The 15,636-nt window shown below is 50.9% G+C and overlaps 2 protein-coding genes across 4 annotated transcripts in view; one reads left to right on the top strand and one right to left on the bottom strand.

The window, feature by feature from the left end:
• The window catches only part of GUCA1A (guanylate cyclase activator 1A (retina)), a 31,417-nt gene extending 22,561 nt beyond the window's left edge, over window positions 1–8,856 (top strand). For all 3 annotated transcript variants that reach the window (XM_011943642.1, XM_011943662.1, XM_011943652.1), the window contains 4 exons: window positions 1,605–2,085; window positions 7,113–7,262; window positions 7,634–7,727; window positions 8,051–8,856. In XM_011943642.1, coding sequence (XP_011799032.1) covers window positions 1,885–2,085; window positions 7,113–7,262; window positions 7,634–7,727; window positions 8,051–8,214 — 609 coding nt within the window. In that variant the 5' untranslated portion in view covers window positions 1,605–1,884 and the 3' untranslated portion in view covers window positions 8,215–8,856. The remainder of the gene's footprint in view (window positions 1–1,604; window positions 2,086–7,112; window positions 7,263–7,633; window positions 7,728–8,050) is intronic.
• A 4,393-nt stretch (window positions 8,857–13,249) lies between these two features.
• GUCA1B (guanylate cyclase activator 1B (retina)) overlaps window positions 13,250–15,636 on the bottom strand; it is an 11,248-nt gene continuing 8,861 nt past the window's right edge. The window contains exons 3-4 of the mRNA XM_011943632.1: window positions 14,852–14,969; window positions 13,250–13,800 (exon numbers count right to left, since the gene is read on the bottom strand). Coding sequence (XP_011799022.1) covers window positions 13,673–13,800; window positions 14,852–14,969 — 246 coding nt within the window. The 3' untranslated portion in view covers window positions 13,250–13,672. The remainder of the gene's footprint in view (window positions 13,801–14,851; window positions 14,970–15,636) is intronic.

Genomic DNA, 15,636 nt, shown 5'->3' with positions numbered 1-15,636 from the left:
AACCTCTGCTTCCTGGGTTCAAGCGATTCTCCTGCCTCAGCCTCCCAAGTAGCTGGGATTACAGGAGTGTGCACCATCACACCTGGCTAATTTTTGTATTTTTAGTAGAGATGAGGTTTCACCATGTTAGCCAGGCTGGTCTCGAACTCCTGGCCTCAAGTGATCCACCCAGCTCGGCCTCCCAAAATGTTGGGATTACAGGCGTGAGCCACCGTGCCCAGCCCCACTTACTGCCCTTAACAGCCCTATCAGATGGGCCCCATTATTCCTGTTTTAAGAATGAGGAAACTGAGGCTCAGAGAGGTTAAGTTACTTGCTCAAGGTCACCCAGCCAGTAATGTAAGCAAGAAACAAGCTTGTGTTGTTTTCAGCCACTGAGATTTTAGAATGGTTTGTTACTGTAGCATAACCTAGCCCATTCTGAGACATGTATGCACATATATTTGATATGTGTTATATATTGTATAAATTGTATATTTATATAAATCTATTTACATGTAATTATATATTATTTATATAAATTGTATAAATTGTGTATCAGTGCACAACTTGATCAAGCGTCCAAAGCCCTGGTGGGGAACGCAGAAATATGGGCAATGGTTCCCACTAGATGAGTCAGGAGACCTGGGTGTGGCCCATATGTAAAGGAGGAAGGCAAACAAGGGAAAAAGGGCAGGGCAAGCGCTGGCTTTAAGTTTTCCTGGCAGCATCCAGGTTAAGTGCACCTGCACCCAAATGCTGGTTCCATAAATGAGCCAGTTTTTAAATGTGTGGCCAGGGAGTACACATCCCACCAGGCATCAGAGAAAGCCGTTGCTGCATAGACAGGCCCCCCAGGCTTGGCCAGGGAGCTTTCCAGGCCCAGCAGGTAGCAGCTCACCCATGCACCTGTGTGCCTGCACTCTCCCACCCACACACACCCCAGGGCACCAGGCACACACTCCGTGTCCCCCACCCGTGCCCCTAGAAGGTGATGGTGATGGTGTGAGGCTCAGAATCAGATGGAAGGTTGAATTCAGGGCTCTCAAGATGGGAAAGATGCAACCTTCAGGAACACGAGAGTGTGGCCAGAACAGGACCAGTGTGTAAGAGTGTGTCTATGTGTGTGCACTGGTCTCTGTGTACTGGTACAGGTTAATGTAGGAGGGGGTTCTCTCCGGCTGTTCAAGGCGTATCTTGGAAGCCCACAGACTCTGCATCCACCCAGGTGCCCTCATATGTTAGCACATCCATGGTATGATTGGACCCACTCAGTTGTGATGGCCAAGTGCAGTGCACAGCCTGGATAACTGTACACAGCAGCCCTGTCAGGAGCCCACAGTTGGCCGTCTCTGGACAAGAAGCCAGCTCTATCTCATATATACCTCAATTCCATGATTGAGAGCAGAATCCAAAACCATTGTGAATCCACTCAAACCGGGAGAAGAAGGTCGCAAAGGTCATAGGATCAGAGCAGCTTCTGGCTGACACCCACTCCGTGGTGGTAAGAAGGGATTAGGAGATTGCAAACTGGGTTAAAAAATCCTCTCACCTACAGCTCAAGGCTGTAATCCTAAGGACTCTGCTTCTCTAAGCCTTGTTCTATTTTCAACTCTCTTCTCTAGGGTACAGTCTCCACTGGGGCTGCAAGGATTTAGTGGAGACTCTTAACACCAGTTGTCTGGCATCTGTGAGTTTGAGCGTGGGCCATCAGCTTCTTCCTTCTTCTCTCTTCCTCTCCACATTTCCCGGTACCATCTGATCCATCAGGCCCTTCTTTGCTCAGGCCTGAAGGACTCAGGCCTGTGAGAGAGGACGGCCCCGTTGTCGCCAAGACACCTCTGGGTGAGAAGCAGCGAACAGGACCTGTCCATCTCAGGCGTCAGCCCCCTGAAGGTCTGAGCAATGGGCAACGTGATGGAGGGAAAGTCGGTGGAGGAGCTGAGCAGCACTGAGTGCCACCAGTGGTACAAGAAGTTTATGACTGAGTGCCCCTCTGGCCAACTCACCCTCTATGAGTTCCGCCAGTTCTTCGGCCTCAAGAACCTGAGCCCATCGGCCAGCCAGTACGTGGAGCAGATGTTTGAGACTTTTGACTTCAACAAGGTGAGCAGGGGCCCAGTGGCAGGGAAAGGGAGTGCTGGAGGGACCCCTCTGGAAGCCTGACCAGCTAAGGGTGAGGAAGAGCAGAGAGGAGTGTAGAAGTGTCCGCTGGGGAGCAACTTCATTTATTCAGTCATTTGTTTGCTTGAGAGGTGGGTTTTTGACGCTAGGGTTTCAACGGATCTAATGTTTGTGCTTTAATGAGCACCGACTGAATCAGGCACTGGGGGATTAGAAATGAATCGGACACTGTCCCTGCCCTCACTTTCTTTTTTTTTTTGAGACAGAGTCTCACTCTGTCGCCCAGGCTGGAGTGCAGTGGCGTGATCTCGGCTCATTGCAAGCTCCGCCTCCCGGGTTTACGCCATTCTCCTGCCTCAGCCTCCCGAGTAACTGGGACTACAGGCGCCTGCCACCTTGCCTGGCTAGTTTTTTTGTATTTTTTTTTAGTAGAGACGGGGTTTCACCGTGTTAGCCAGGATGGTCTCGATCTCCTGACCTTGTGATCCGCCCATCTCGGCCTCCCAAAGTGCTGGGATTACAGGCTTGAGCCACCGCGCCCGGCCCCTGCCCTCACTTTCTAGGGCAAGACAGAGAAGCCCCCAAATTAGTGTAATCTGAGGCTGAATCCAATGGCTTCCTCTGCCTCTGCCACAGGCGTATCTTGGTTTACTCCAAAATGAGTGTAAACACTTCCAAGATGGTCATTGAACACCTGCAATGTGCTGGTTTTTCAAAGCTTTTGCAAAACCCTTTGAAGCTTTCACGGGTGTGGGTGGAGGGGCAGAGAGCAGGGAGCAAGATGATGATTCTCCAGCCTTGCTGTCTGGCATGGGCAGGCCACTCAATGTTCTGTGGACATGAGGACTGGAGACAGATAGGGTTGCCTGGTCCCTGGAGAATCCAGAATACTCCCAACCTCAAAATACCCAGTGACCTCAGATCACCTTTTCTCAAATGAGCCTGAAGGTCCACACAATAGTCAAATTGTGTGTCTCCCTAGTAGCCCCCTGAATGCACTGGGTAAGGACTTCCTGATCGATAAGCTAGAGGGGTCACTGAAAGGCGAATTTGGGTCCATGGGTTTGGGTCCCTAGCTTTCATCAGCCTGGTGACCTTGAGCCCATCATCTCCCCTCTCAGTCTCGGGATATTCATGATGCTGTGGATGTCGGGAGAATTAGTTAAGAAGTTTGTTGGTTTTCGTAGTAAATCTTCCATTCGTTTGGAACTATTTGGTCAAGACATAGTTGTGGAAGAACCGAAATCTGCAAACGTGGCTCTCCGCCCTGTGGCCCCTCACTTGAAAAGCGAGGACGAAATGAGGCGCTGCCACATGTCCTCCACAGGCCCGGGAGAGGCTCCTTCCCTCGCTGCCCAAGAGGTCCAGGCACCATCGTGGATGGGGCTTCTTGGGAAAGCTCGGGCTCAGTGGCTATTTAAAACTCACTAATATTTGAGGATAAGGGACCAAAGTAGATTACAGGCTTTGAGTCCCAACCTCAAGTGTGGTATGAGGGAGCCCGAGGGCTTTCCCGAAGTGGGAGCAGGTGAGCAGAGTCCAGAGCCTGTGGTACGGAAACTTGGGGGGATGGCGTCATCACATTCAACACTCAAAATGCTCCCGAAGAAGGAATACCGTCTTTTTTTTTTTTTTTTTGAGACGGAGTCTCGCTCTGTCACTCAAGCTGCAGTGCAGTGGCATAATGTTGGCTCACTGCAAGCTCCGCCTCCCGGGTTCACGCCATTCTCCTGCCTCAGCCTCCCGTGTAGCTGGGACTACAGGCGCCCGCCACCACGTCCGGCTAATTTTTTGTATTTTTAGTAGAGACGGGGTTTCACGGTGTTAGCCAGGATGGTCTCGATCTCCTGACCTTGTGATCCGCCCGTCTCGGCCTCCCAAAGTGCTGGGATTACAGGTGTGAGCCACCGCGCCCGGCCGGAATAACTCTTGAACAGGAGGGGAAGGACGAATGGATGATTGAGCCTCACACCTTACCCCCAAACACTGACATATTTCATCTTCTCACCTGCTAAGAAAACTCTTTGAGTCACGACACATCTGCAGAAGGACCCTTAGAACCACATATATGACGCTGGTGGGGGTGGCGGAGGGCAACCTTGGGGCACATTGACCCTGTATTTGCCTAACTGTGTCTTTTTTTTTTTTTTTTTGAGATGGAGTCTCACTCTGTCCCCAGGCTGGAGTGCAGTGGTACGATCTTGGCTTACTGCAACCTCCGCCTCCTGGGCTCAAGCGATTCTTCTGCCCCGCTTAGCCTCTCAAGTAGCTGGGATTACAGGCGCCCACCAGCATGCCTGATTAATTTTTGTATTTTTAGTAGAGACGGGGTTTCACCATATTGGCCAGGCTGGTCTCAAACTCTTGACCTCAGGTGATCCGCCCACCTCGGGCTCCCAAAATGCTGGGATTACAGGTGTGAGCCACCACGCTGGGCCAACCATGTCTTAATGTATGTCACATGCAAGCACTACCTGTGCTGTCTGAAACCTGACCCTACTCTTTTCACTGAAAATAAATCAACCCCTTGTTTCTGGGCAGTCTGGCCTCCTCCCTTATGCCACACACACCTCCGACTTAGGGCTTTTGTGCTGCCTGGGACCCTCTGCCCCCAGAATTCTGCTCGGCTTACACCTTCCTCTGCTGCAAGTCTCTGCTCAGAGGTCTCCTCACTAACCCCTGCCCTGATCTCCTGGTTTAAACTCTGTTTAAAACCGGGACTGGTCCCCACCTCTGCATTTCCTGGCCCCGCTTTTCTCCCCAAGCACCTGTTGTCTTCCAATATCAGATGTAAATAACATTTCGCCATTAGGTTTATTGCCTGTCTTCCCCTGCTGGAGTGTGAGCGCCACGTGAGCAGGGATTTTTGTCTTGTTCACTGTTGAATCCCTAGTTCCTAGGACAGTGCCTGGATTGTGGCAGGTGCTTAATCATATTGATTGTATGAGTGAATGAATATATGAGAAATCAGGAGTTTAATGGCTAGTTATTTTATAATACACATTAATTTAACTCTGCAAGTATTAAAAGAGTGACTTTCTAACACCCAACCTGCCTCATCTATACCCGTGGTACGCAATCACTTTGCACAATACTGTCTTGACCCATTGTCATCAGCATGGAGCAGTTTAGCACTGGCTAGGAGATGGAACACAGGATTGGGAAGTTTTTTTTTTTTTTGAAACAGAGTTTTGCTCCTGTCACCCAGGCTGGAGTGCAATGTCACAATCTCGGCTCACTGCAACCTCTGCCTCCTGGGTTCAAGTGATTCCCTGCCTCAGTCTCCTGAGTAGCTGGGATTACAGGCGCTCTCCACCATGCCCAGCTAATTTTTGTATTTTTAGTAGAGATGGGTTTTCACCACATTGGCCAGGCTGGTCTCGAACTCGGGACCTCAGGTGATCCACCTGCCTCAGCCTCCCAAAGTGCTGGGATTACAGGTGTGAGCCACAGCGCCCGGTCAGAAGTTTTGATACAGAGAGGAGTTAAACAAAACAGGGATAGACAAACGACAGCACATAGGCCTGTTTTTGTAAATGAAGTTTTATTAGAACTTACCACATCTATTTATTTACATAGACAATTGTCTATGGCTGCTTTCACATAAAATGACAGAGGGTGTGTGGCTGCAAAGCTGCATATTTACTCTTTGGCTCTTTATAGAAAAAGTTTGCCAGCCCCTGCACTAAAAAATTGGTTGTATCTTTGGGATGTGCAGGGCTGGGGAGTACAGAACGTGAGCGGGGAGTGAGACCTGGGGGACAGGCATTTGCTTTGCTTACTTCAAATGTTTGTCTGGGCTTGGGTTTGTCTGACAATCACACAGGTGCATGCAAATCTATGTAAATCTCCATCTGCATTTGAGTACTGGTATAGGATGATTCAGGAGACCCAGTTTTCTAGGCGAGGCTTTGTCATTCACTAGCTGTGTAGCCTAATCTCTCTCAACTTTGACTTTCTCATTCAAACTAGAGACAAAAATACTCACCTCTTGGGGGTGGCCGTGAGATTAAATGAGTAAAGTGAATAAAGCTGTCAGCCTAGGAAGTCCATGGAGAGCACTAAAAAACCGTTAGTATTGCTATATATTTTCATTGAATCTAATGCATACTACAACCTTGAAAAGTGCACACTGTCATTCCATTTTATAACTGGGAAAACGGAGACTCAAGGTCGTGAGACTTATCCAAGGTGATTTAGGTCTTTCTGGCACAAAAATCCACACCTTTTCCATTGCCCCTTTTCAGACATAGAAAACAAACAAACAAAAAAACTGCAAAAGCAATCCAGCTCATCGTAGAAATTTCCAACAATACAGAAAGATAAAAAATGAACAGCAGAAGTATCCTCAACCGGTGTCCCCTCCCCAAGAGGAAACCTCTTTAGCAGTTTTCTTGCTTATTCAACCAGTGCTGTCTAGGGGCCTCTGTGGACTCTGTTCTGATGACAGCCCTGGGGGGTGGGTTGGGACTGAATGAGCCCACTCATCCAGTGGTTAAGTGGGGCTCAGAGTGGTTAAGGCCTTACGCGGGGCCTAGGCCCCTCAGGCGGCAGGGTGAGAAACTCCCAAAAGCTCACCCAAACCACGCTCCCATCCCTGGGGGTGCAGTTCTTCCTCCTCTCACCTACGCACACGTCTCGCATTTCCCCTAACTGGAAAGGCTCATGCTTGACAATCACAGGGAAGCAGGCAGCGCCCGCTAAAATCCAGATGCCTGGGAACAGACAGCGCCATAGCCATTCACACCCCAGTGGGTGCTGGCTTATTGGAATTGACTGGCAGCCTCTGAGGTAGGCAGGGTGGGCTATACAGAGCGTCTAGGAAAACTGACAGGTCACGGCGGAGACAGGGCTGGCCTCCCTGGTCGCATCTCCTAGGGTCTGGGGCTCCCCTCAGCATCTCTTGGGGCTAGCCGAGATGGGTGGAGCCTTGGGTTATGATGGGCGGGGCCTGAGGACGGAGTGGGCGGAGCCCGGGTGGGCTCACGGCGGCCGCGTCCCTCGCCCAGGACGGCTACATTGATTTCATGGAGTATGTGGCGGCGCTCAGCCTGGTCCTCAAGGGGAAGGTGGAACAGAAGCTCCGCTGGTACTTCAAGCTCTATGATGTAGACGGCAACGGCTGCATTGACCGCGACGAGCTGCTCACCATCATCCAGGTGCAGAGGGCCCGGCCAGGGCTGGGGGCAGCGGCCTGGGTGGGACCCGGAGCTGAGAGCCCAGGGTTAGAACAGCAATCTCAGGATTGAGACAGGATGTGGGACTGAGGATCCTTGTGGCAGCTGTGGACCTCACCAACTGCGTGACCCAGGCCACGTTCCTTCCCTTCCTGGGCCTCAGTTTCCTCATCAATACCAAAAGAAGATAGAAGTTTGACTCTTGAGTCCCAGCTCTGCCTAGGCCCCCGGGTACCCTGCACTCTACTCCTCACTGCTCTTGGGAACAGCACAAGCTCTGACCGTCCCTATTCCCACCCCTGAGATAGGATAAGGATGGGCCCCTCTCACTTCTGCCCCTTCTTCCCTCCCAGGCCATTCGCGCCATTAACCCCTGCAGCGATACCGCCATGACTGCAGAGGAGTTCACCGATACAGTGTTCTCCAAGATTGACGTCAACGGGGATGGTGAGCGGCCCGAGGAGGGGCTCCCCAGGGGAGGGGTCACCGTGGATGTGGGGTCGTGAGGGGTGGAAGTTCACTAGAGGAGAGGGGAAGGAGGCCCAAATGTCCCCGGGCTAGTCACCTCCTCCACCTGCCCCAGCCACAAAGTTGGCTTTTATGGGCCCCTGGACCAGAATCTGGGCTCTGGGTGCCTCTGCCTGCTGCACCTGCAGGTCGCTTCTCCTCGCCTGGGCTCTGTCCCTGCCACTGGCAAGAACCCGGTTCTGTGCTCTGGACTGCAGAAATGAACACCCTCTTCCCCCTGGTTCCCTTTCTCTCTACCCCAGGGGAACTCTCCCTGGAAGAGTTTATAGAGGGCGTCCAGAAGGACCAGATGCTTCTGGACACACTGACACGAAGCTTGGACCTTACCCGCATTGTGCGCAGGCTCCAAAATGGCGAGCAAGATGAGGAGGGGGCTGACAACGAGGCCGCTGAGGCAGCGGGCTGAGCGCACCGCCCAGCTGCTTCTGCACTAGCGGGTGGGGTAGTATGGTGGTGACTGGTGGTGTTGCTCTTGTCTTAACCCTAGATAGAATCTACTAAACTCAGAGGCTTAGCTCGCCTCTTTGGGGTACATGGTGGCAGCAGAGAGGCAGCAGTGGGAGCCCAGAGCCAGGAACAGTGAAGGATGGTTCCTGGCCCCTCTGAGTGACAGCTGACTGCAGCACTCCCTGCTGGGGGCACTGTTCAGCAGCCCTCTGCTGTCCGGTGACCCCCTAGCCCTTTTGGCTCCTCTCCCAGCTTTTCCCAGCTTTCTCCACTGAGCTTCTCCATGCTCTTCTGGATGTGGACTCTCTGAGGCAGAGCTGAGCTTTCCCAGGCCTCTTACGGAATCCTGCAGATCTGGTGGCTGCAGCTTCAATCCCAGTGCTGCAATCACACATCCATTCTGCCCCGGGGACCCTGGAGCCTACTTGTGTGCTTTGCATTTGATTCACACCTCCCTTCAACAAGCATTTACTGAGCGCCTACTATGTACTAATGCTAGATATTAGATGTACAGAGAAGACAGTTTTCATACTCAAGGAACTCATAGGCTAATGGTGAGACATACAGACAAACATCATTATAATAAAACATGCTAAGAGAACTTATGAACAGATATCTGTAGGAGACACCTATAGGCGTCTGACTCAGAGACAGCATCACAGAGGTGGCCTTTGACTTTGAACACGAAAGAGTGCTTCGGGGCTGAATGTGGAGAATGAAGGTGATGCATGTGGGGTGGTTGGAGGTGCATTCTCTGTGATGTATGTGTCACATGTGGGGGGCTGTGTGATGTGGACAGGAGCATTCTTATGTGCAAATTTGGGGTATCCCTTGGAATTTAAATTTTACCAAATTTAAAACAGTAAGAATCACCATATCTGTTTTTAGGGAGTACCTCCTAGGGCCCCAGTAAGGGAAAACAAACAAACACAGCTCCTTCAAGAGATTTATAATCCTACTAGCAAGATAAGGATGGGATGTTTTGCTAAGTGTGGTGGTAAATGCCTGTAATCCCCAATACTCAGGAGGCTGAGGTGGATTGTTTGAGCCGAGGGGTTCAAGACAAGCCCAGGCAACATAGTGAGGCCCCTCTTCAAAAAGGAAAAAGGGGGCTGGGAGCGGTGGCTTATGCCTGTAATCCTAGCACTTTTGGAGGCCGAGGTGGGCAGATCACCTGAGGTCAGGAGTTCGAGACCAGCCTGGCTAACATGGTGAAACCCCATCTCTACTAAAAATACAAAAATTAGCTAGATATGGTGGCGGGCGCCTGTAATCCCAGCTATTTGGGAGGCTGAGGCAGGAGAATTGCTTGAACCCGGGAGGCAGAGGTTGCAGTGAGCCGGGATCATACCACTGCACTCCAGCCTGGACAACAGAGTGAGACCCTGTCTCAAAAAAATAAAATAAAAAGAAAAAAAGGGTGGAATATTTAGATGACAATGTAGATCTGAATCTGAATGCATGTGCATGCATTCACTCTGGGAAGGTTTGGTGTTGGCCAAAACATGAAAGAGGGTGGGTGGATCTGCAGAAAACTTCATTTCTCGAGAAGAAATCCATATTTTTTCAGAAAAGCCTGCACAAGTCCCTCATACTTCCCCTCCTTGGTGACATATGGTGCTCCATGGCTCCCCACGGATCTGTGACTCATTGCTCATTGCAAATAATCTATCCTTGGTCTAACCTAAATCCCTCTTGCTGCAGTGACACCTGATACCAGTTGGGAAGTGGGACAGTCTGTTATAGGTGGGCCCCATCCGCATCTTTGCACATCTCAACTTTAAGAATACCCAACTCAGGCTGGGCGCGGTGGCTCACACCTGTAATCCCAGCACTTTGGGGGGCCGAGGTGGGCGAATCACGAGGTCAGGAGATCGAGACCATCCTGGCTAACATGGTGAAACCCCGTCTCTACCAAAAGACAAAAAAATTAGCCAGGCGTGGTCACAGGTGCCTGTGGTCCCAGCTGCTGTGGAGGCTGAGGCAGGAGAATGGCGTGAACCTGGGAGGCAGAGCTTGCAGTGAGCCGAAATCGCACCACTGCACTCCAGCTTGGGCTACAGAGCGAGAATCCATCTCAGAAAAACAAAACAAAACAAAACAAAACAACAGCAATGAAAAACCCAACTCAGAGATCTATCTCTACCTGTCCAAGGCAAGTTTTCTTGGTTCTGTCCCTGAATTACAGCTACCTGGTTGCTGCAGGAACCTGGGGAGACACAGAGGCTGGAGCAGTTGTGACCATTTTTTCAAATATGCTCTTTCTTCTAGGCTTTGAGTCTTCACTTCAGCTGGGTGTGGGGGAGGTGTGGGGAGTAAATGAAAATTCAGGAGAGGAAGCCAGGCATGGTGGCTTAATGCTTGTAATCCCAGCACTTTGGGATGGGTGCTGAGGTGGGTGGATCACTTGAGCACAGAAATTTGTGACCAGCCTGCCCAACATGGTAAAACCTTGTCTTTACAAAAAAATAGAAAAATTAGCTGGCCGTGGTGGTGTGCACCTGTGGTCCCAGCTACTCAGGATGCTGAGTTGGGAGGATCGCTTGAGCCTGGGAGGCAGAGGTTGCAATGAGCCAAGATTGCGCCACTGCACTCCAGCCTGGGTAACAGAGCCAGATCCTGTCTCCAATAAATAAATACATAAATACATTCAGGAGTGGGAGAGAGAAAATGAGGGGAAAAATAAGTAAAATACCAAGTCAGAGAGTGCCCCACTGGACGGATGAGGGGGTGCATTTTGCTCATGTCCTGTCCACCACTTGGACCTCCCCAGACAAGGAAGTCAGCCAGGGACTGAGCAACAGACATGGAAGGAAGGTAGAGGTAGAGGTCGTTCTGTCTGAACGTTGGTTCAGACAGAAAGAAAAAGGGAGTTGACATTTCTGCTCCTTTGGCTGGCTGCCTGTTGGGAAATCCTGAAGGTCAGAGTTGGGAAGGTGTCTGCATGTAATTAGGACATCCCTCAATGTCATTCACATACCTTCTTCATAATTTGGGGCATGTCTGTGTCCCACCTGGATACACACACACACACACACACACACACACGCACGCATATATATATATATATTTTTTTTTTTTGAGATGGAGTTTCACTCTTGTTGCCCAAGCTGGAGTGCAATGGGGCGATCTTGGCTCACCGCTACCTCCGCCTCCAGGGTTCAAGCGATTTTCCTGTCTCAGCCTGCCAAGTAACTGGGATTAGAGGCACATGCCACCACACCTGGTTCATTTTGTAGCTTTAGTAGAGATGGGATTTCACCAAGTTGGTCAGACTGGTCTCAAACTCCCGACCTCAGGTGATCCGCCCACCTCTTCCTCCCAAAGTGCTGGGATTACAGGCATGAGCCACCGCACCTGGCCCGCTTGCTTTTCTTTTCTTTTCTTTTCTTTCTTTCTTTCTGTCTTTCCCTCCTTCCTTCCCTCCCTCCCTCCCTTCCTTTCTTTTTCTCTTTCTCTTTCTCTGTTTCTCTTTCTTTTTTTTTTTTTGATGGAATTTCATACTTGTTACCCAGGCTGGAGTGCAATGGCGCGACTTTGGCTCACTGCAACCTCCAGCTCCCGGGTTCAAGTGATTTTCCTGCCTCGGCCTCAGGAGTAGCTGGGATTACAGGCACCTGCTGCCGCGCCCAGCTAATTTCTTTCTTTCTTTCTTTCTTTTTTGTATTTTTAGTAGAGACGGGGGTTTCACCATGTTGGTCAGGCTGGTCTTGAACTCTTCACCTCAGGTGATCCACCCACCTCGGCCTCCCAAAGTCCTGGGATTACAGGTGTGAGCTGCTGCACCTAGCCAATGTTTTTCTAATCAATTATTTTTTACCAAATTGGTGTCTAAAGGAAATTTTATATGAATATCATGAAATAGCACGCCTACGAAGTCGCAGGTTTAATAGGTTGGTTTTATTTTTTATACACCAACATAACAACCTATCTATTCAAGATAAAGCAAATGTTTTTCCAGGTCTCTCACTTTAAACTGTCTTATAGGAGTAACAGTGACCCAGGGCGCTGGTTTTCAGTTTGTTTTTTCAGAGGTGCCTCCAGTTCCAGAGGGTACTCAGACCCCCTTTCAACCAGAGAGACTCCCTTTTAATCTAGTTTCTATACTGGAGTTACACATAAGAGTTTATTTTTTTTATTTTTTTTATTTTTTTATTTTTTTGAGGCGGAGTCTCGCTCTGTCGCCCGGACTGGAGTGCAGTGGCCGGATCTCAGCTCACTGCAAGCTCCGCCTCCCGGGTTTATGCCATTCTCCTGCCTCAGCCTCCCGAGTAGCTGGGACTACAGGCGCCCGCCACCTCGCCCGGCTAGTTTTTTTGTATTTTTAGTAGAGACGGGGTTTCACTGTGTTAGCCAGGATGGTCTCGATCTCCTGACCTCGTGATCCGCCCGTCTCGGCCTCCCAAAGTGCTGGGATTACAGGCTTGAGCCACCGTGCCCGGCCAAGAGTTTATATAACAAAAAATAATTCCACATCTAAAAATATAATAATCCAAACTGCTCGCCTAGTCCGACCTGCTCACTGTGCCGCTGAGACATAACCGAGGTTAGGGAGGAGAAGTGGCTGTCTTGGGTCACACAGCCATTAGAAGGAAAGTCCGGCCCATGAACCCCAGTCGGCAGGCCCCCAATTCTTGCCAGAGACAGACAGAAGTTTTCTCCATCCTTTAAAGAGAAACATTCGGCTTACAGCTGGGAGTTGTGGAAGGTCCATAGTGGGGGATGTGGATGGAAAGGGAGGATTGTTGGGGGAATGGTGGGTTGGCAGCAGGGGGTCCCGGAGCAGCGCCCAGGCAGAGCTGAAACAGCCCCTTTAAGCACAGCCAACCCTTCCAAAGGCAGAAAGACTACAGCCTGCAGCGTATTTGCTACCATTTTTCCTGTTGACACCACTGGTGAGGATGCCTTGGGGAGAAGGAGGCCAGATTCCTCCCCATTAACGCCCCTCAGCATCCTGGAAGTTAGAAAATTATTGCCGCCCCCTGCTTCCCAACACTCCTGCCTTTTCTTCAGTCTCAATACCCTACCACCCCTGCCTCCTACCAGTCTTTGTGTTCTCATTTCTGATTTGGTCTGTGGGACCCTCACCCCTCAGTTGGCTCCTGCTTCCAACTGAGAACACCTAGAAACCGTGGGAGCCCCACAACCACCAAGCCAAGGCAAGTTCTCCCGGGAACAGCTGAATGGAAAAAGTAACCCAGTTCCCTTCACCATCCCAGGGAATTCTCCAAAATGGACTATGCCCTGTTGGCCACTTCAGACCCAGCAGCCCTTCCCCATGCCCACTCAGCCCTGCACAGGGGGTGCCAGGAAGTCCACACCAGGGGAAGAGTGGGCATGAGCAGGCTGAGCCAGGGACCCTTCCACTACCCTGGAAACCTGGGTGAGCCTGGAGTCATGCAGGGACCCCAGACCCCTCAGAACATGGCACTTTTCCGTCTCTGCTGAGCGAGCCAGCTGCTGGGATTCATGTCCATCTGCAGCATCTTCATCACCCATTTGTCCCGACGGGCACCTTCAACAAACTCGTTCAGAGACAGCTGGCCTGAGCAAGGGGGAGGAGAGGCGGTCATGCAGAAGAAGGGGAGATCTGAGTCTGGGGGCAGGAGGGGAGACCTCGCTCCCAGGATACGCCTACATCTCTTATGCCAACTATCCTGCAGTCTCAGGCCCCAAGCTTGAGGCTTGTCAGGTGTCTGAATCTCCAGGAGTCTCCTGCCACCTTTAAGGGGCTTTCTAGGCCAGGTGCGGTGGCTCATGCCTGTAATCCCAGCACTCTGGGAGGCTGAGACGGTTGGATCATGAAGTCAGGAGATCGAGACCATCCTGGCTAACACGGTGAAACGCTGTCTCTACTAAAAATACAAAAAATTAGCCGAGCGTGGTGGTGGGCGCCTGTAGTCCCAGCTACTCGGAAGGCTGAGGCAGGAGAATGGCGTAAACCCAGGAGGCGGAGCTTGCAGTGAGCCGAGATCGCGCCACTGCACTCCAGCCTGGGTGACAGAGCGAGACTCCGAAAAAAAAAAAAAAAAAAAAATAGGTGGAGGGGGCTTTCTTTGCAGATGAATTGAATTTTTGCATACGGTCCCACGGAAATGCTGGGTAGAGCTGAGAGATCTGGAGGGCTCCTGTGTGTATTCCAAGCCAGCTCTCTCCCCACACAGCCTTGGGGCTGGGCACTGGGCTACAGGGAGGAGAGCCCAAGCAGCCTGAATGGAGGCCTACCCTATGCCTGCTCTTAAACACATTATCCCATTCATTCCTCTCAACCACTATTATTATCCCCATTTTCCAGATGAGGAAATTGAGACCAGGACGAGAAACTCAATATATCACTCCCTGCCTGACTCCAAAGTTCCAATTCTTTCTATTCTGCATACTTGGCCTCCATCGGCAACTCCTATAGGACTTTTAGTCGCTCCTACAAACACATGCTCGTGAGTCCCTTTGTTAGTTCATGTCATCTTCTCCACAGCCTTCTCACAGATGAGGACCTCAGGGTTGGAAGGTGGAGGGTCTTGCCCGAGGATGTGAGGCCAGAAAGTGGCGGTGATGCAGAGTGGGCAGCACCCCCCACACATCTCTGCCCCTCTTACCATCTCCATTCTCATCCACCAGCAGGAAGATCCTGTCTACAACCTCCTCGGGCGTGAGCAGCTGGCCTTGCTCAGTTTGTAACTCTCGCCGGCAGGCTTTCTTCAGCTGGTAAATTCCCTGCCAAAGAAAACTCAGTTGCATTGATGGGAGACCCTGCAAGCTCACCCTCACCCCCATGACCCACATCCCTCAGCACCACTTCCCCATTGCTGGCTTCCCAGGCTATGAGTCTTAGGATCACATAATCTGGATCCAAAACTGACCTGTCTTAAGGCGGTGCTCTCAGAATCCCACTGGCCTAATTCCAGCTGAGTTCCTGGCCTCACACCCCACCTGACCCCAACACCATTTGCATTTCCACTGTGAGCCGCAAAGCCCAAATCCAAAACCTCTAATGAGGGAGGTTTATGTCACCATGAGTCTAAATCGCATTCTACACAGGAAGAAATAGAGGTGCAGAGAAGAAAATTCAGTGTATCTATATATGTGTGTGTCTGCACATGTGTAAAACAGAATGATGGGGATACACATGTTCCCTCTTCATGGACGGGAGGGAAAAACCCAGGTTTCTCCTTTCCCTGTTTCCTCTCCTGGTGAAACTATGTTTGTGAAAGCATCATGTAGGCCAGGCGCTGTGGCTCACGCCTGTAACCCCAGCACTTTGAGAGGCCGAGGCGGGCCATCACTTGAGGTCAGGAGTTCAAGACCAGCCTGGCCAACATGGTGAAATCCTGTCTCTACTAAAAATACAAAAACTAGCCGGGCACAGTGGTGGGCGCCTGTA

The sequence above is a fragment of the Colobus angolensis genome, unplaced genomic scaffold (assembly GCF_000951035.1).
Source record: "Colobus angolensis palliatus isolate OR3802 unplaced genomic scaffold, Cang.pa_1.0 Scaffold105, whole genome shotgun sequence".
Taxonomy (NCBI): Eukaryota; Metazoa; Chordata; class Mammalia; order Primates; family Cercopithecidae; genus Colobus; species Colobus angolensis.
This window is presented reverse-complemented; position numbering and strand designations above follow the sequence as displayed.